Raw genomic sequence first — 14,574 nt, 5'->3', positions numbered from 1 at the left:
TTAGAATTGAGATTTCAGTACAGTATATACATCCTTTGTAAATCTATATTTTTTTCAAATATTGAGTGCTTGTTAAAGTTATTTGGACTTTTAAACTGGAGAAAAACACAAAGTTCTTTTATGTATAAATATTACATGTAAAACTATCAGGAACATAACTTCAGTGAAGATAAAAAAAATTAAACACAGCATTAGGAGTTAGGAAAGCTGGTTTAATTCTGGCTCTGCCACAAATTTGCCATGCAACTTTGGGCAAGTCACATTAATTAATTATTTCTAAGGTTTTCTTTAAACACTGATTCTATGATCAGTCCCTAGCAAGATTAGCCCCTGGTTTTCATCAACCTTTTGCCTTTCTTTTAAAATAAAAGAGTCCCCTATTCCCAAAGCACTCTCTGGACCCAGGGCCCTACAGGGGAGCCAAGTAAACTCAGGAATCCTATGCCCACACTGAAAAAGTCACAGAAATCGTTGTCCCTCTCTCTGCACACCTTCTCAGTGCTCAAGCAACTCATTTAACTCTGAGCTGTAAACTTGGTTCTTACTTATTGCTTCAAACTTTAGTCATATCCCAAGAGTTTAGACACGACAGTGGGGAGAAGAATGCAGTGACCACATCATTTACAGGAAGGGAAGATACAAAAAATCATAAAAGAAATGAAACTGAAAGTGTTTTATTTACACAGGAAGAACAGTTTCTTCTAGCTCTCTCCCTCCAGAGATCCAGAGCCCAGCAGATCTCTGTCCAAAGGGTGTAGCTGATTGATACTACTCAAAGGAGCTGAAAAAAACACCTACAGGTTTCAGTTCTGTTTTATTATGTTCTGTATCTTGTTTACAATTGCAAGCCCCTATCTCACCCAGTCCTTTCCTCTTCTAGTTTAACTCTCTCTCTTCCTAGCCAGATGTGATTTCCTGCTCTGGCCATGGTTTTACTCTGCTCCCTCTCCCTCTACAAAACACACACACATCCCCCATTTCTCTCTAGATCTCTCCCTCTCACTCAGGATTCTTCCCAACTCCTATTTCCAGACTTTCTCAGCTCCCACTACTACTTTGCTTGCTGCCTGGGTGTCTCCTCCCCCTTGTAATAATTTCTCTTTCCCCCCCCCCAGCCTCTGATATCACCTTCAGCCCTTCACCCTCTGGTATCATTTCCTGCCCTGGACTGAGTGATTACAACAGTTATCATTCAGCAAGGTATAGCACTGCCTACACCAGAAGTAAGAAATAGAGGAATAGCTTCTGCTCACAGCCTAAATTTGCAGAGATGCCATCAAGGTAAGGGCACCTTTTATCATCTTTGATACATTCTCAAAGACAGGGTGTGTGGAAGCTTGGGAAGGTTTGGGATACAAAGATAGGGTTTTATTCAGAAAAGAAACATCTGAGGATGAATAAGATACCCTAGAGTTCAAACAAAAGTGACTAGACACTCTCCGTGGAAGAGTATATATAATTTTGTTATTCTTTGTTTAGGCTTTGACTTTTTCCTGTGGCTAGTTGTCCATCTCTGAGCCTGAACTTGCTACTATTTGAACTTTTTCTCTCTCCTTGTTTTTCCTAATAGCATTATCTGTAATACAAAATTATACATTATGACCAAGTAGGATTTATACCAGGAATTCAGGGATGGTTTTATAGAGGGAAAACTATTAACATAATTGATTATATCAATAATAAATATAACAAAAATCAAATTATTCTATCAATAGACATGGAAAAGCTTTTGATAAAGTATAACAGTCAATTTTATTAAAAACACTTGAAAGCATAGTTATAAATGGATTTTTCCTTAAATTGATAAAAAAAAATATTTACTAAAAACAATCAGCAAGCATTTTTCTAATGGGGATAAACTAGAAGCCTTCCAGTAAGATCAGGTTTGAAACACAGATGCCCACTGTCACCAATATTATTTAATATTGTATTGTAAATCCTATCAATAGCAATGAGAAGAAAAATATAAAAGAAATTAAAATAGGAAATGAGGTAATAAAACAATCTCTTTTTTGCAGATGACATGAGATAATTGAAAATTCCCCAAAGAAAATTTAGGTGATACAATTAATAATTTCATCAAAGTAGCAGAATATAAAGAAAATTCACAAAAAATCATCAGCATTCTTACATATTATCACAAACAAAATTTTGTAAGAAGAGATAATAAGAAAATTCCTCATTTAAAATATTTAGACAGTATAAAATACCTGGGAGTACACCTACCAAAACAAACCCAGGAACTACATGAACGAAATTATTTTTTTAAATTATACAAATAAAATCACATTTATATAATTGGAGAAATATTCATTGTTCATGGATAGGCCAGGCCAATATATGAAATGCCAATTTTACCTAAATTAATTTATTTATTCAATGCCATCACAATTAAATTATCAAAAATATTTTACATTAAGTAAAAATATTTATATTCAGTCATAGTTATTGTATAAACTCTTCCCTTGGTTCACCTCATTTTACTGTCAGTTCATACAAGTCTTCCAAGGTTTATCAGAACCCATCCCTTTTGTAATTTCTTGCAGGCAATAGTATTCCATTATATATATATAATAATTTGTTCAACCATTCCCCCTGGAAGTACAAACTCTTGGTTCCAACTTTTTTGACACTACAAAAAGAGCTGTTATGAATGTTTTTATATTTGATTCTTTCTTTGACCTCTTTTAGGCATTAGCCTAGTAAATATATTGTTGAGTCAAAGGGTATGTATAGTTCGGTGAATTTGGAGGCATAGTTTCAAATTGCTTTCTAGAATGGCTTTACCAATTCATTGCTCCACCAAAAAGTGCATTCAATTTTCCATGACTGTGTGCTAGGAATTCCTCTTTTCTGTATTCCTGGTGAACTAAACCCTAATGCCACCTTCTTCCACTTCATATCATCTGCCCTTCCCACCTGTCTCAGTTTCTAGATGAAGATGTTAGAGAGAAACAATTTTCATTTCTGTAATCTATAGCGTGTTTTCATCACAATAGCTCTGTAATCCTGGTGGTGCAAATTTTATAAATGCTATTTTACAGATAACAAAACTGAGGCCCAGAGAAGGAAAATAATTTGCCTAGGGTGACATTCCTAATAGGCACCAGAACCCACATTGTCTTGAGTCCACATATCAGTGAAGGGTCATAGAGAAAAATTTAGCAATCACCTTTTCAGAGATGCTTAAAAGAGTAGCAAAGATCCTTACTAGTATGGCCTATCTCAGACATTACAACCTTACTTTGGGGTAAGGGATGAAGAAGATAATTTCTCAACAACCTTCCAGTGATGAGTAAATTTTATGATATTTACAGGATCTAATTTCATGTTGCCTGTCTCCCCTCTGCCAAGAAATGGCTTTTCTTCAGAATGGGAAATCTTTGTCTCAAAAGATCCTCTCCCTGAGGGAAAGTACTATTTCTTAAACTTTTTTCAGTATTCCCCTCCCAGGACATATAGTAGGTACTCAATAAATAGGTGATTTGTAAGTGATGCAAATTTGTCCTGGTTTTAAAGACTTCATGAGAAAGACATTTCATACCTTTACTTATTTCAGTGTCTAAGAACGTTAATATATTTATTGATTCTACAAATATGTATCAAGCACTGAATATGTATACAGGAGTGTGCCATTTTCCAATACTGTCCAAGGCACCACCATCCTCCCAGTAACTTATGTGCCACTTTTACCTTCTCTCTCTCTCTCTCTCCTCCTCCTCCTCCTCCTCTCCTCCCTCCCTTCCTCCCTCCCTCCTTCTCTCTCTCTCTCTCTCTCTCTCTCTCTCTCTCTCTCTCTCTCTCTCTCTCTCTCTCTCTCTCTCCCTCCCTCCCTCCCTCCCTCCCATTTTCCCTTCCTTTCTTCATATCCAATCCATTCAAGTCACAGCTATTCTACATGTCAGTCAAGTGGCATTTCTTAAGCACCTATTATGTTCCAGGCACTGTGTTATCTATTGTCCCTTCAGAAGATGTCTCATATTTATTCCCTTTACCTTCTTCTGAAATAAAGTTAGTCCAGTTTCTCATTACCTCATACTTGGACTATTACAGTAATAATCTGCTCATTAGTCTTTCTGCCACAAGTCTTTCCCCACTCCAGTTTGTACTCCAGTCATCTATGAAATTGGTCTTCCTAAAGCTTAGGTCTAACAATATTATCCTCCCCCCCCCTTCAATAAACTCCAGTGGCTCCCTATCACCTTTAAGATGAAACATATAAGCCTGTTTGGATTTTAATATACTTTATAATGTGCCCCCCTCTTAGCTTTCCAGTTTTCATGTATCTTATCCCTTCAATATGAACTCTGAGATCCATTAACCTTAGCTTCCTTGATGTTCCTTGGATACAACATTCCATCTCCTGATTCTAGGTATTTTCATTGGCTGTTTCCCATTCCTGGAACTCTCTCTCTACTCATCTTTACCTCTTGGCTTCCCAGGCTTTCTCTGAGTCCCAACCTAAATTCCTCTTTCTGTAGGAAGACATTTCTAATCTGCCTTAACCCTGGTGCCGTTCTTCTGTTGATTATTTAAAATTTATCCTGTGTGTATTAAACAACATAGTGGTTTGTATGTTCCTTTTTCCGTTAGATTATAAGCTCCTTGAAGATAGGAGTATTTTTTGCTCTTCTTTTTGTCATCATCACTTAACCCAGTTCCTGGAATATAGTAGGCACTTAAATAATTTTTGGGAAGACTGTTCATACCCTTTGAACAAGCAATACCACTAAGAGGTTTGTATCCCAAAGAGATTGTTAAAAAAGAAAAGGACTCATGTACAAAAGTATTTATAGCTGCTCTTTTTATAATGGCAAATAACTGGAAATTAGGAGATTCCAATCAATTGGGGAATGGCTAAGCAAGTTTTAGTATATGAATGTAATAAAATATTATTGTGCTTTAAGAAAGAATAAGCAGGCAGGTTTCAGAAAAACATGTAAAGACATATAAATTGATGCTGAGTTAAATGAGCAGAACTAAGAGAGCATTGTATGATGATAAACTGTGATATACTTAGCTCTTCTCAGCAACACAATGATCCAAGACAATGCCAAAAGACTCATGAAGGAAAATGCTCTTCACATACAGAAAAAAGAACTATGGAGTCTGAATGCAGATTGAAGCATACTATTTTCACTTTTGTTATTGTTTTTGTTGTCATTTCTTCTTATGTTTTTTCCCTTTTATTCTGACTCTTACAACATGACTAATGTGGAAATATGTTTAATATGATTGTAATGTATAACCTATATCAGATTGCTAGATGGCCTCAGGAGAGGAGAGGGAAGGGAAGGAGGGAGAAAATTTTAGAACTCAAAATCTTACAAAAGTAAATGTTGAAAACTATCTTTACATGTAATTTGAAAAAATAAAGATCTGGTGAAGTGAAAAAATGATTGTTTGGGGCAGCTAGGTGGCACAGCGTATAGAGTTCTGGCCCTGGAGGTGGGAGTATCTGAGTCCAAATCTGGCCTTAGATAGTAGCTTTGTGAACCTGGGCAAGTCACTTAACCCCAGTTGCCTTAAACATCTGGGGTCATCTCCATTTCTTGATATATACTTTGCCACTGGATCCAGATGGCTCTGGAGGAGACAGTGAGATTGGTGACCTTGCACAGCTTTCCCTCTCTTAAATCCAATGCATTGCAAGTTATGACATCACCCTGATGTCATGGTCCTCTTCAGGAATGAAGGACAAGAGTATAGTGTCTGGCACACAGTAAATGCCTAATAAAATCTTCTTTTCTTCCCTTAAAAAAACAAAATGAAGGACAAGGAGCAGCTAGGTGGTACAGTGGATAAAGCCTCAGCCCTGTATTCAAGAGGACCTGACTTCAAATCTAGCCTCAGACTCTTGACACTTACTAGCTGTGTGACCCTGGGCAAGTCACTTAACACTCATTGGCCCACAAAAAAAAAAGAATGAAAGACAAACAACAACAACAAATGATTGTTGACTTGCCACCAAATTAAGGAGATACAAAGTAGAATAATAACAGTATGACCTATTTCTTTAGTGCTTTATAATTCACAAACTATCTTCTTCATAATATAATGGACAAGGTATAACAATAAGAGGCAGAATAGTATAATGGAAGGAGTTCTGATCTGAGGATCAGAAGCCCTAGGTTTAAGTCTTTCTTCCATTACTTTCTAATTGTAAGATAATAGGATTATAGATATGGACAGTTAAGTGGTACAGTGAATAGAGTTCAGAACCTGCAGTCATGAAAACTCATCTTCATGAGTTCCAATCTGACCTTGGATGCTTAGTAGCTATGTGATTCTGGGCAAGACACTTAATCCTATTTGCCTCAGTTTCCTCATCTGTAAAATGAACTGGAGAAGGAAATGGAAACTATGCCAATATTTTTGCCAAAAAACTCCAAATAGGGTCACAAAGAGTCAAACACAATTGAAGCCATTGAACTACAGAAAGGATTCTAGATATAGTTAAAGTAACCTTAGAGGTCATCTGATCTAACTCCTTCATTTTACATATGAAGAAACTAAGGCCTTAGAAAAGTCAATTGATATTTCCATGGTCACACAGAGAGTAAAGTGACAAAGCCAAGATTTTAACCTGGGTCCTCTGATTCCAAATCTAGCATCTTCTTCATCAGTGGTGTCAAATTAAAACAGAAACAGAGGTCACTAATGAGTATACAATCATCCCTCAACATTCATGATTTTCACCCTGATGGTTGTGGTTATTTGGTGGTTAATCAACAATAATTAAATGGGAATTTTTGGAGAACTGTGGCATACTGTGGAAAAGCTCGACCAAAGCTCATAAGGAAAGCAAACTAAGAAGAAAATTAGTAAGCCATAAAGGCACAAATACTACATATTATTAATCTATTTTTATCATTTACTACTATAAGTATACATAATTTTATTAAAACAATTAACTTTTTAAAATTTTCTGGGTGTTAAAGACCTACAGGTTATGCACTCTCTTTGGGGATGCCTCTCTTTGTTCCTCTACCATGCAGACTCAGTCACATGATTTTCTCTCACAGTGATCTTTGTATCTTATGTTTTTCATAAGAAAAGAAAATCCATGAAACAATTACTGTAGCTAAGCTATACTGGTGACTGGGAAGACTCCTCATAGTGTGGGAGATACTAATCTGCAACTTTTTTTATAAGGTTGCACTATGTTGTTTTATTTGTTTTGTCTGTTAAGTAACTATGATCAGATTATTCCTCTGCCCCTAACCCTGGTGAATGTCGAGGGATGACTGTATAAAAATTCCTAAGGGTGACATATTGACTTAGTTTTAAAATGTAAAATTATCTGTGTTTGATTGCATTTTTATTTATTTTGTTACATATTTCCCAGTTACATCTTAATCTGGTTGGGGCCACACTGAGGATTATTAATGTCCCATGTTTGACACCTCCACTTTCATCATAACCTATTAAATGAGACATTGTGCCTATCTCACTGAGGCTCTGAACACTAGAGAGCCTCCTTCATGAGCTCCTTAATTACTCAAAAGAGATCAGTGTAGCCATATATATATATATCGAGGAAAATGGATAAAAAACACATAATATACTGTTTATAACATGCAGTTACATGTCCATTACTTAGCACCACTCCTGGTATAATAAATATTTATTGATTATAGTTAAATGGATATTGGTGTGTTTGTGTGGGTTTTCATAAGAAAGGAACTACAGATAGATAATAAACTGGGTTCAAGAAAAAAGAAGGGGAAGATCAGGAGTAATACCTTTTGGGAAAGTATATAAAGTTCTCAGTAATAACTGATCTTTCAAAAGTCCATCTTTTTATGACCAGTATTCACCACAATACCACAAAGCTAAAAATTATGGGACACCATGGTTTCTGAAAAATCAGAATGTGAGACGACCTAAAGTGCAACTGAGAGGCACAGGGAGAAGGGGGAAGGGGGAGGGGCAGAGGGGTATAAACACATGGAAGAAATATGAGTGGATATAGGTATACCTATACACACATACATATATGTATAAAATTTTGTATAATTTTATAAATACATGTATAAATTCTTTAAATATAATTAGTACTGCATTAGCACATGTTTTGAAAATGCTAATTTGTTCCAATGTGACTGATATGTTAGGGAATATTTTGAGCATAAAAGAAATTGAACTTCAGTATTTCACAATAACTTAACAAGGTCCTTGTGAAAGTGAATGTCAGAAAATCACTTCCACAAGCAAGTGTCAGGTGTTGGTCAAGGTAACCACCATGTTAATTGTATCTCTTTTGGTGCCATGGGAATTGTGGGGAAAGGAGTACTGGTCAAAACATGCCCACCCCTACCACAACTTCCCTCCACCATGACCTCAGACCACATGGACATAGGACCTTCTGCACAGACCAAGAAGCAGCCTGAAGCTGTAGATGACCAATATTTTAGTATTTATGTATTTATTAACATTTAACATGTATAAAATTATGCCTCCTCTTTTGTTAGGCTTGTATCTTTTAAAAAAATATGTCACTTCGGGGCAGCTAGATGGTGCAGTGGATAAAGCACCGGCCCTGGATTCAGGAGGACCTGAGTTCAAATCTGGTCTCAGACACTTGACACTTACAAGCTGTGTGACCCTGGGCAAATCACTTAACCCCCATTGCCTCACAAAAAAAAAATGTCACTGAAAAATATTTTGAGTACTTTTGCTCCTAACTCCATTTTGTACCCAAGTTCTGCATTTTTCATCACATAATTTTGCGTAGTATATTGCTTTGGGGAAACATATATGTTCCATGATAGCAGAATGGCCTGTATCCTAAGTGTTAAATCTTGTTAAGAGAAATTTGCTGTGAATTTTTTTCCAAATTAATTGTTCCCTTCTGATTCTAGCTACATATATTTTTTCTTGCTCAGAAGGTTTTCAATTGCATTAAATTGCATTAAATTAAATTTATTTTGCCTGTTAGGATAATTTCTATCCCTTATTTAGGGAAGAATTTTCTCCTGAGGCATAGTTGTAAAAGTTATCTCCTTCCTTTGTCATCTAATTTTATTTTTTTTTTACAAGGCAATTGGGGTTAAGTCACTTGCCAAGGGTCACACAGCTAGTAAGTGTCAAGTGTCTAAGGCCAGATTTGAACTCAGGTCCTCCTGACTTCAGTGCTGGTGCTCCAAACACGTCATCTAATTTTTATATGACCTTTAATATGTCATGTAGCCACTTGGAGATTTTTGTTCTATATGGTATAAGGGGATATTATAAAATTAATTTTTGTCCTATTATAGTAATGTTTTTCCCCAATAGGGAGTCCTTACCCCAGAAGTTAGTGTTCTTAGATTATTAAACAGTACATTACTGTATTTGTTTGCATCTAGGTTTTATTTCTCTAAACTTGTTGCACTTTCTATTGTTTCTCCAGTAACAAATTGTTTTGATTACTGCTTTAAAGTATAGTATGATGTCTAGTACTACTAGGCCCTCTTCATTCCTTCTTTTTTCATTCTTTCTTTCTGATAGTCTTGATCTTTTGTCCCTCCAGTTTGGCAGAAACTAGGGATAGACCAACATTTCACACCATAAACCAAAGACAAAATGAGTAAATGTAAAGGGTGATATCATAAACAAACTAGGGGAGCATGGATAATTTTGGCTGGTAGAGCTATGCATAAGGGAAGAGTTTATGACCAAACAAGATATAAAGAAAATAATGGAAAGTAAAATTAGATGATTTTGATTTCCTGAAATTAAAAAGATTGTGCACAAATAAAACCAATGCCTCCAAAATTAGAAAAAAAAAAGCTGGAAAGTTAGGGAGTGGTCATGGAATAACAAGAAGATTCTCTTATAAAATCCTCATTTCTAAGCAATTTTTCTCAAATAATGAGTTCTTTCCCCTAAAGCTTAGATTTTTGTGGTTTATCAAACACTAGATTACTATAATCATTTACTACTATATATTGTGCAACTAAATGATCCCACTGATACATGACTCCATATCTTATTCTCTTTTTGATTGTTCTAATGATTACTTCTTTTTAATATAGTTTGAAATACAGTATTATTAGACTGACTTCCTTCCCATTTTTTTTTCATTGATCCCATTGGCACTCTTGACATTTTGTTCTTCCAGATGAGTTTTGTTATTTTTTCTAGCTATAGAGCTAAAAAATAATTCTTTGGTAGTTTCATTGGCATGACACTGAATAAGTAAATTAACTTAGGTAGAATTGTCATTTTATTATATTGGCTCAGCTTGCTCATGAGCAACTAATATTTCTACAGTTGTTTAGATCTGTCTTTATTTGTATGAAAAAGTGTTTTATACTTGTGTTGATATAGTCCCTTGATTTGTCTGGGAAGTTAGACTCCCAGGTATTTTATATTCTCTTCAGTTATTTTAAATGGAATTTCTGTATCTTTTCCTGCTGTTTTGTCAATAATCCATAGAGGTGCTGATGATTTATGTGGGTTTACTTTATATCTTGCTACTATCCTAAAGTTGTTTATAGTTTCTCTAGTTTTTTGTTGTTGTTTTTTTTTTTTGAGGCAATTGAGGTTAAGTGACTTTCCCAGGGTCACACAGCTAGTAAGTGTCAAGTGTCTGAGGCCAGATTTTAACTCAGGTCCTCCTGACTCCAGGGCCTGTGCTCTATCCACTGTGCCACCTAGCTGCCCCGTTTCTCTAGTTTTTTAATTAATTGTCTAGAGTTCTCTAAGTATATGATTACATCATCTTCAAAGAGTGATAGTTTTATTTCCCCTTTAGCTATTTTTATTTCTTCAGTTTCTTTTTTCTTGTCTTATTGCTATAGCTAGTATCTAGTACAATGATGAATAATAGGGGTGACAATAGACATCTTTGCTTTGCCCCTGATCTTATTGGGAAAGCTCCAAGTTTATCCTTAGTACAGACAATGCTTGCTCTTTGTTTTAGATATCTACCACTTATTATTTTAAGAAAAGCTCCATTTATTCCTCTGCTTTCTAGTATTTTTAATAGAAATGAATGTTGTAATTTCTCAAAGGCTTTTTTTGCATCTATGGAGAAAATCATATGATTTTTGTTGCTTTGGTTATTGATATAGTCAGTTATGCAGATAGTTTTCCTAATATTGAACCATCCCTGAATTCCTTGACCTTTGTGATACATTGCTACAATCTCTTTGCTAATATAGAAAGCATTCTTAGGACAATTCTAGTAGCAGGGAGAATGGCATTTATCTTAGCCTGTTTCTTCATGATTCAGATTTCTTCAGTTAGGTCTGTATATTCTGAAGCTTTTCATTCCATTTAGCCTGATGACTGAGTTTTTGGTAGAAAGAAATTCTTTAATTATTAAGAATCAATGTTATATCTGACTAATTGTGGGTAATAATTCAGTTTGGGATGATGTTTCAGTACCAATGTAGTCTATCGGGATGTTTTAAGCTCTGTATTTATAGTATGACAATTTATTACATCAGTATATGAAAGAAACCAAGCTGCTAATGTATAATTCTATCCAATAGTTCATATGTTGTTATGTACTTGAGAGTTATTAAATATCTGTGGCCTTCATATTACAGTTTCTACTGATACCTAGCATATTCTACATTGATCACTAAGTTTAGACTCTTGGTGGAGGTGAAATGACATCATAAATATCCCCATTCCACAAATAAATCTTTGTACCCCCTGCTTCCCTCCCAGTAATGTTTTTTGTTTAACATATTGTTGACTGAGTTCATGTACATGTTGTTTATAAAGGGAATTTTTATTCCACTGTTGGATCCTAGCCTTTTCATAGGTTTCTTTGGGAGGAAAACTACATTCGCATTTATATTCAACAAAATTAGTTTGTGTACTTATTGTCCACCTTTATTATTATTCACTGAAGTGATATCTGCTTATTCAAAAAGATTCCTGTAAGTTTATGACCTATTAATCATGTATTCATCTCATTTGATCCTCTTTCCCCTTTTTTGAGGAAGTGTCACCCATTCTATAATTGCCTTAGAGTAATAACATTAATCTCATTAATATTTATATAGGTTGTTGTGATACTCTTCCAACTGCTTTATTGGCCATTTTTACAATTCCAAAAGTATGTGTAAAAATTAGTATTGCTGGTCAAGGATTCTTAACTTTTTTTGTGTGCCATAAACTCCTTTGACAGTCTGATGAAACCTATGGGTTTCTTATTAGAATAATATTTTAAATGCATAAAATGCAAAGATTAGGGAGGAAATTAGGTTTATTGAGATACAGTTATCAAAATATTTTTAAAAGTCCATGACTGAAGGCAGCTGGGTGGTACAGTGGATAAAGCACCAGCCCTGGATTCAGGAGGACCTGAGTTCAAATCCGACCTTAGACACTTGACACTTACTAGCTGTGTGACCCTGAGCAAGTCACTTAACCCTCACCACCCAAAAAAAAAAGTCCATGGACCCCAGGCTAACAACCCTTGGCATAGAGATTTATCATCTTATTACAGTTTTTATATCAGGATGCCAATAAATCTCCTAATATGTTCAGCTACATCCTTTTGCTTGTGGGCTTTATGCTTGAAAGGCATTGCCTAGAGGAGACCAAAGTGCTTGAACATATCATGTTCCTCTTTTAATTCAATGTGGCCCCAAGATTAAGCTCAAAGTTTTCAGTCTCTGTCTTTCTTCACATACATAAAGATTTTTATACTAATTATTAATTAATATATAATTAGTAATTTCTACTAATTACATTAATTGAAATCAAATGACATTTTGATATCCTTTGGAAAATATCTCCTGAAGGAGGTATTTTATGTGGGGATTTTTTGGTGGAACTATACAAGATGAGGTTATCCATGTACTTCAAGTAGTAGATATGTTTTGTTTGATCCTTTCTTTTTATTTGCAGGGCAATAAGGGTTAAGTAACTTGCCCAGGGCCACACACAGCTAGTCAGTGTCAAGTGTCTGGAGTCGGATTTGAATGCAGGCCCTCCTGAATCCAGGGCCAGTGCTTTAACTACTGTGCTACCTAGCTTCTCCTGATCCTTTCTTTATTTTTTTTTTGTGGGGCAATGAGGGTTAAGTGAATTGCAGGTCACACAGCTAGTGTCAAGTGTCTGAGGCTGGATTTGAACTCAGGTCCTCCCGAATAAAAGGCCAGTGTTTTATCCACTGTGCCACCTAGCCGCCCCCTGATCCCTTCTTTAAAAGCCACACTTGTTTGTATTTAGTAGAGAAAATAATGTATTTGAGAGTACAAAGGACCACAGTAGGGTTTAAATTATCTCTCTGAAATATACCACATTTTACATCTCTTGTTCCTGACATTATTTCTGGGTGTCACTTTTCAAAATAGAATAGGTTTCCATGTGGACATCAATTACTTTAGCAATCTCACTGTGCTTGGGCACTTTGTATATTTACATCACATGAACAAGTCATGACATAAAAGAGATCAACTAAAGAGAGAAAGGACCCATGTGTACAAAAATATTTGCAGTAGGGGGTGGCTAGGTGGCACAGTGGATGAAGCACTGGCCCTGGATTCAGGAGTTCCTGAGTTCAAATCCGGCCTCAGACACTTGACACTAAGCTGTGTGACCTTGGGCAAGTCACTTAACCCCCATTGCCCTGCAAAAAAAAATATTTGCAGTAGCTTGTTTTGAAGTGGTAAAGAACTATATACTAAGGAAGTTTCCATCAATTGAGGAATAACTAAGCAAATGATATATGAATGTAACTGTAATGCAAGATGGTTTGGATGATGAGCAACAGAACCACCCATAGATAGCAGTTAACACAATTTTATTACTATTCACAAGGAGAAGATTTGACACCTCCAAACAGGTGTATGTCTTGGTGGATGTCCCTAATGGCCCCCAGACCACAGAACTTCATAGTAGAGTTCTGGATGTAGAACCCTGCAATTAAATACAATAAATATTAATTGCCCACTATGCAGCAGGCACTGTGCTAAGCACCAGGGAGGCAAATAAGAAAAAAGAAAAACAGTCCCTGACCTCAAGGAACTTAAAGAAGAAAACACATAAAAGGAGGCTGAAAGTGAGAAGATGGGGAGAAGGGATCTAGAATGGAGGCATGATGGTGGAGTCCAACCCAAGGAGTACAGTTGGTGGCAAATGAATGTAGCAACTTTCATATTCTCATCAGCTTCAAACTTATTTAGACTTTTACATATACTTTTTTTTTGGTGAGGCAATTGGGATTAAGTGACTTGCCCAGGGTCACACAGCTAGTAAGTGCCAAATGTCTGAAGCCGGATTTGAACTCAGGTACTCCTGACTCCAGGGCCGGTGCTCTATCCTCTGCGCCACCTAGCTGCCCCTTATTTAGAGTTTTAGACAAAGAACTAGTAATGTTACCAATAGAATACTGTTCCAGCAAACATGGGAGAAGATAGTACAACTGGGACAGTGAAGTAAGCCATTTTCCAAAAAATTGTTTAATAAGGAGAGACAGGGAGAGAAGGAACTTCAACTTTGCCATCAACAAGAGGCAGAGAAGATAGGGTGGTAATGCCCAGTCTTTGTATTTATCGTCCTTAGCTTACATGCATTATCTGGTGCTGGGGCTATGCCAGTTAAACCAGTTTTTCATCAGTTCAT

General features: G+C 35.9%; 1 protein-coding gene across 2 annotated transcripts in view; it reads left to right on the top strand.

Moving 5' to 3' along the window:
• The first annotated feature begins 689 nt into the window (after positions 1 to 689).
• Positions 690 to 14,574, top strand: part of LOC122756282 (interferon-inducible protein AIM2-like) — a 49,009-nt gene continuing 35,124 nt past the window's right edge. For both annotated transcript variants that reach the window (XM_044005478.1, XM_044005477.1), the window contains exons 1-2: positions 690 to 800; positions 1,116 to 1,281. In XM_044005478.1, coding sequence (XP_043861413.1) covers positions 1,271 to 1,281 — 11 coding nt within the window. In that variant the 5' untranslated portion in view covers positions 690 to 800; positions 1,116 to 1,270. The remainder of the gene's footprint in view (positions 801 to 1,115; positions 1,282 to 14,574) is intronic.

This window comes from Dromiciops gliroides, chromosome 4 (assembly GCF_019393635.1).
Source record: "Dromiciops gliroides isolate mDroGli1 chromosome 4, mDroGli1.pri, whole genome shotgun sequence".
Lineage (NCBI taxonomy): Eukaryota > Metazoa > Chordata > Mammalia > Microbiotheria > Microbiotheriidae > Dromiciops > Dromiciops gliroides.
This window is presented reverse-complemented; position numbering and strand designations above follow the sequence as displayed.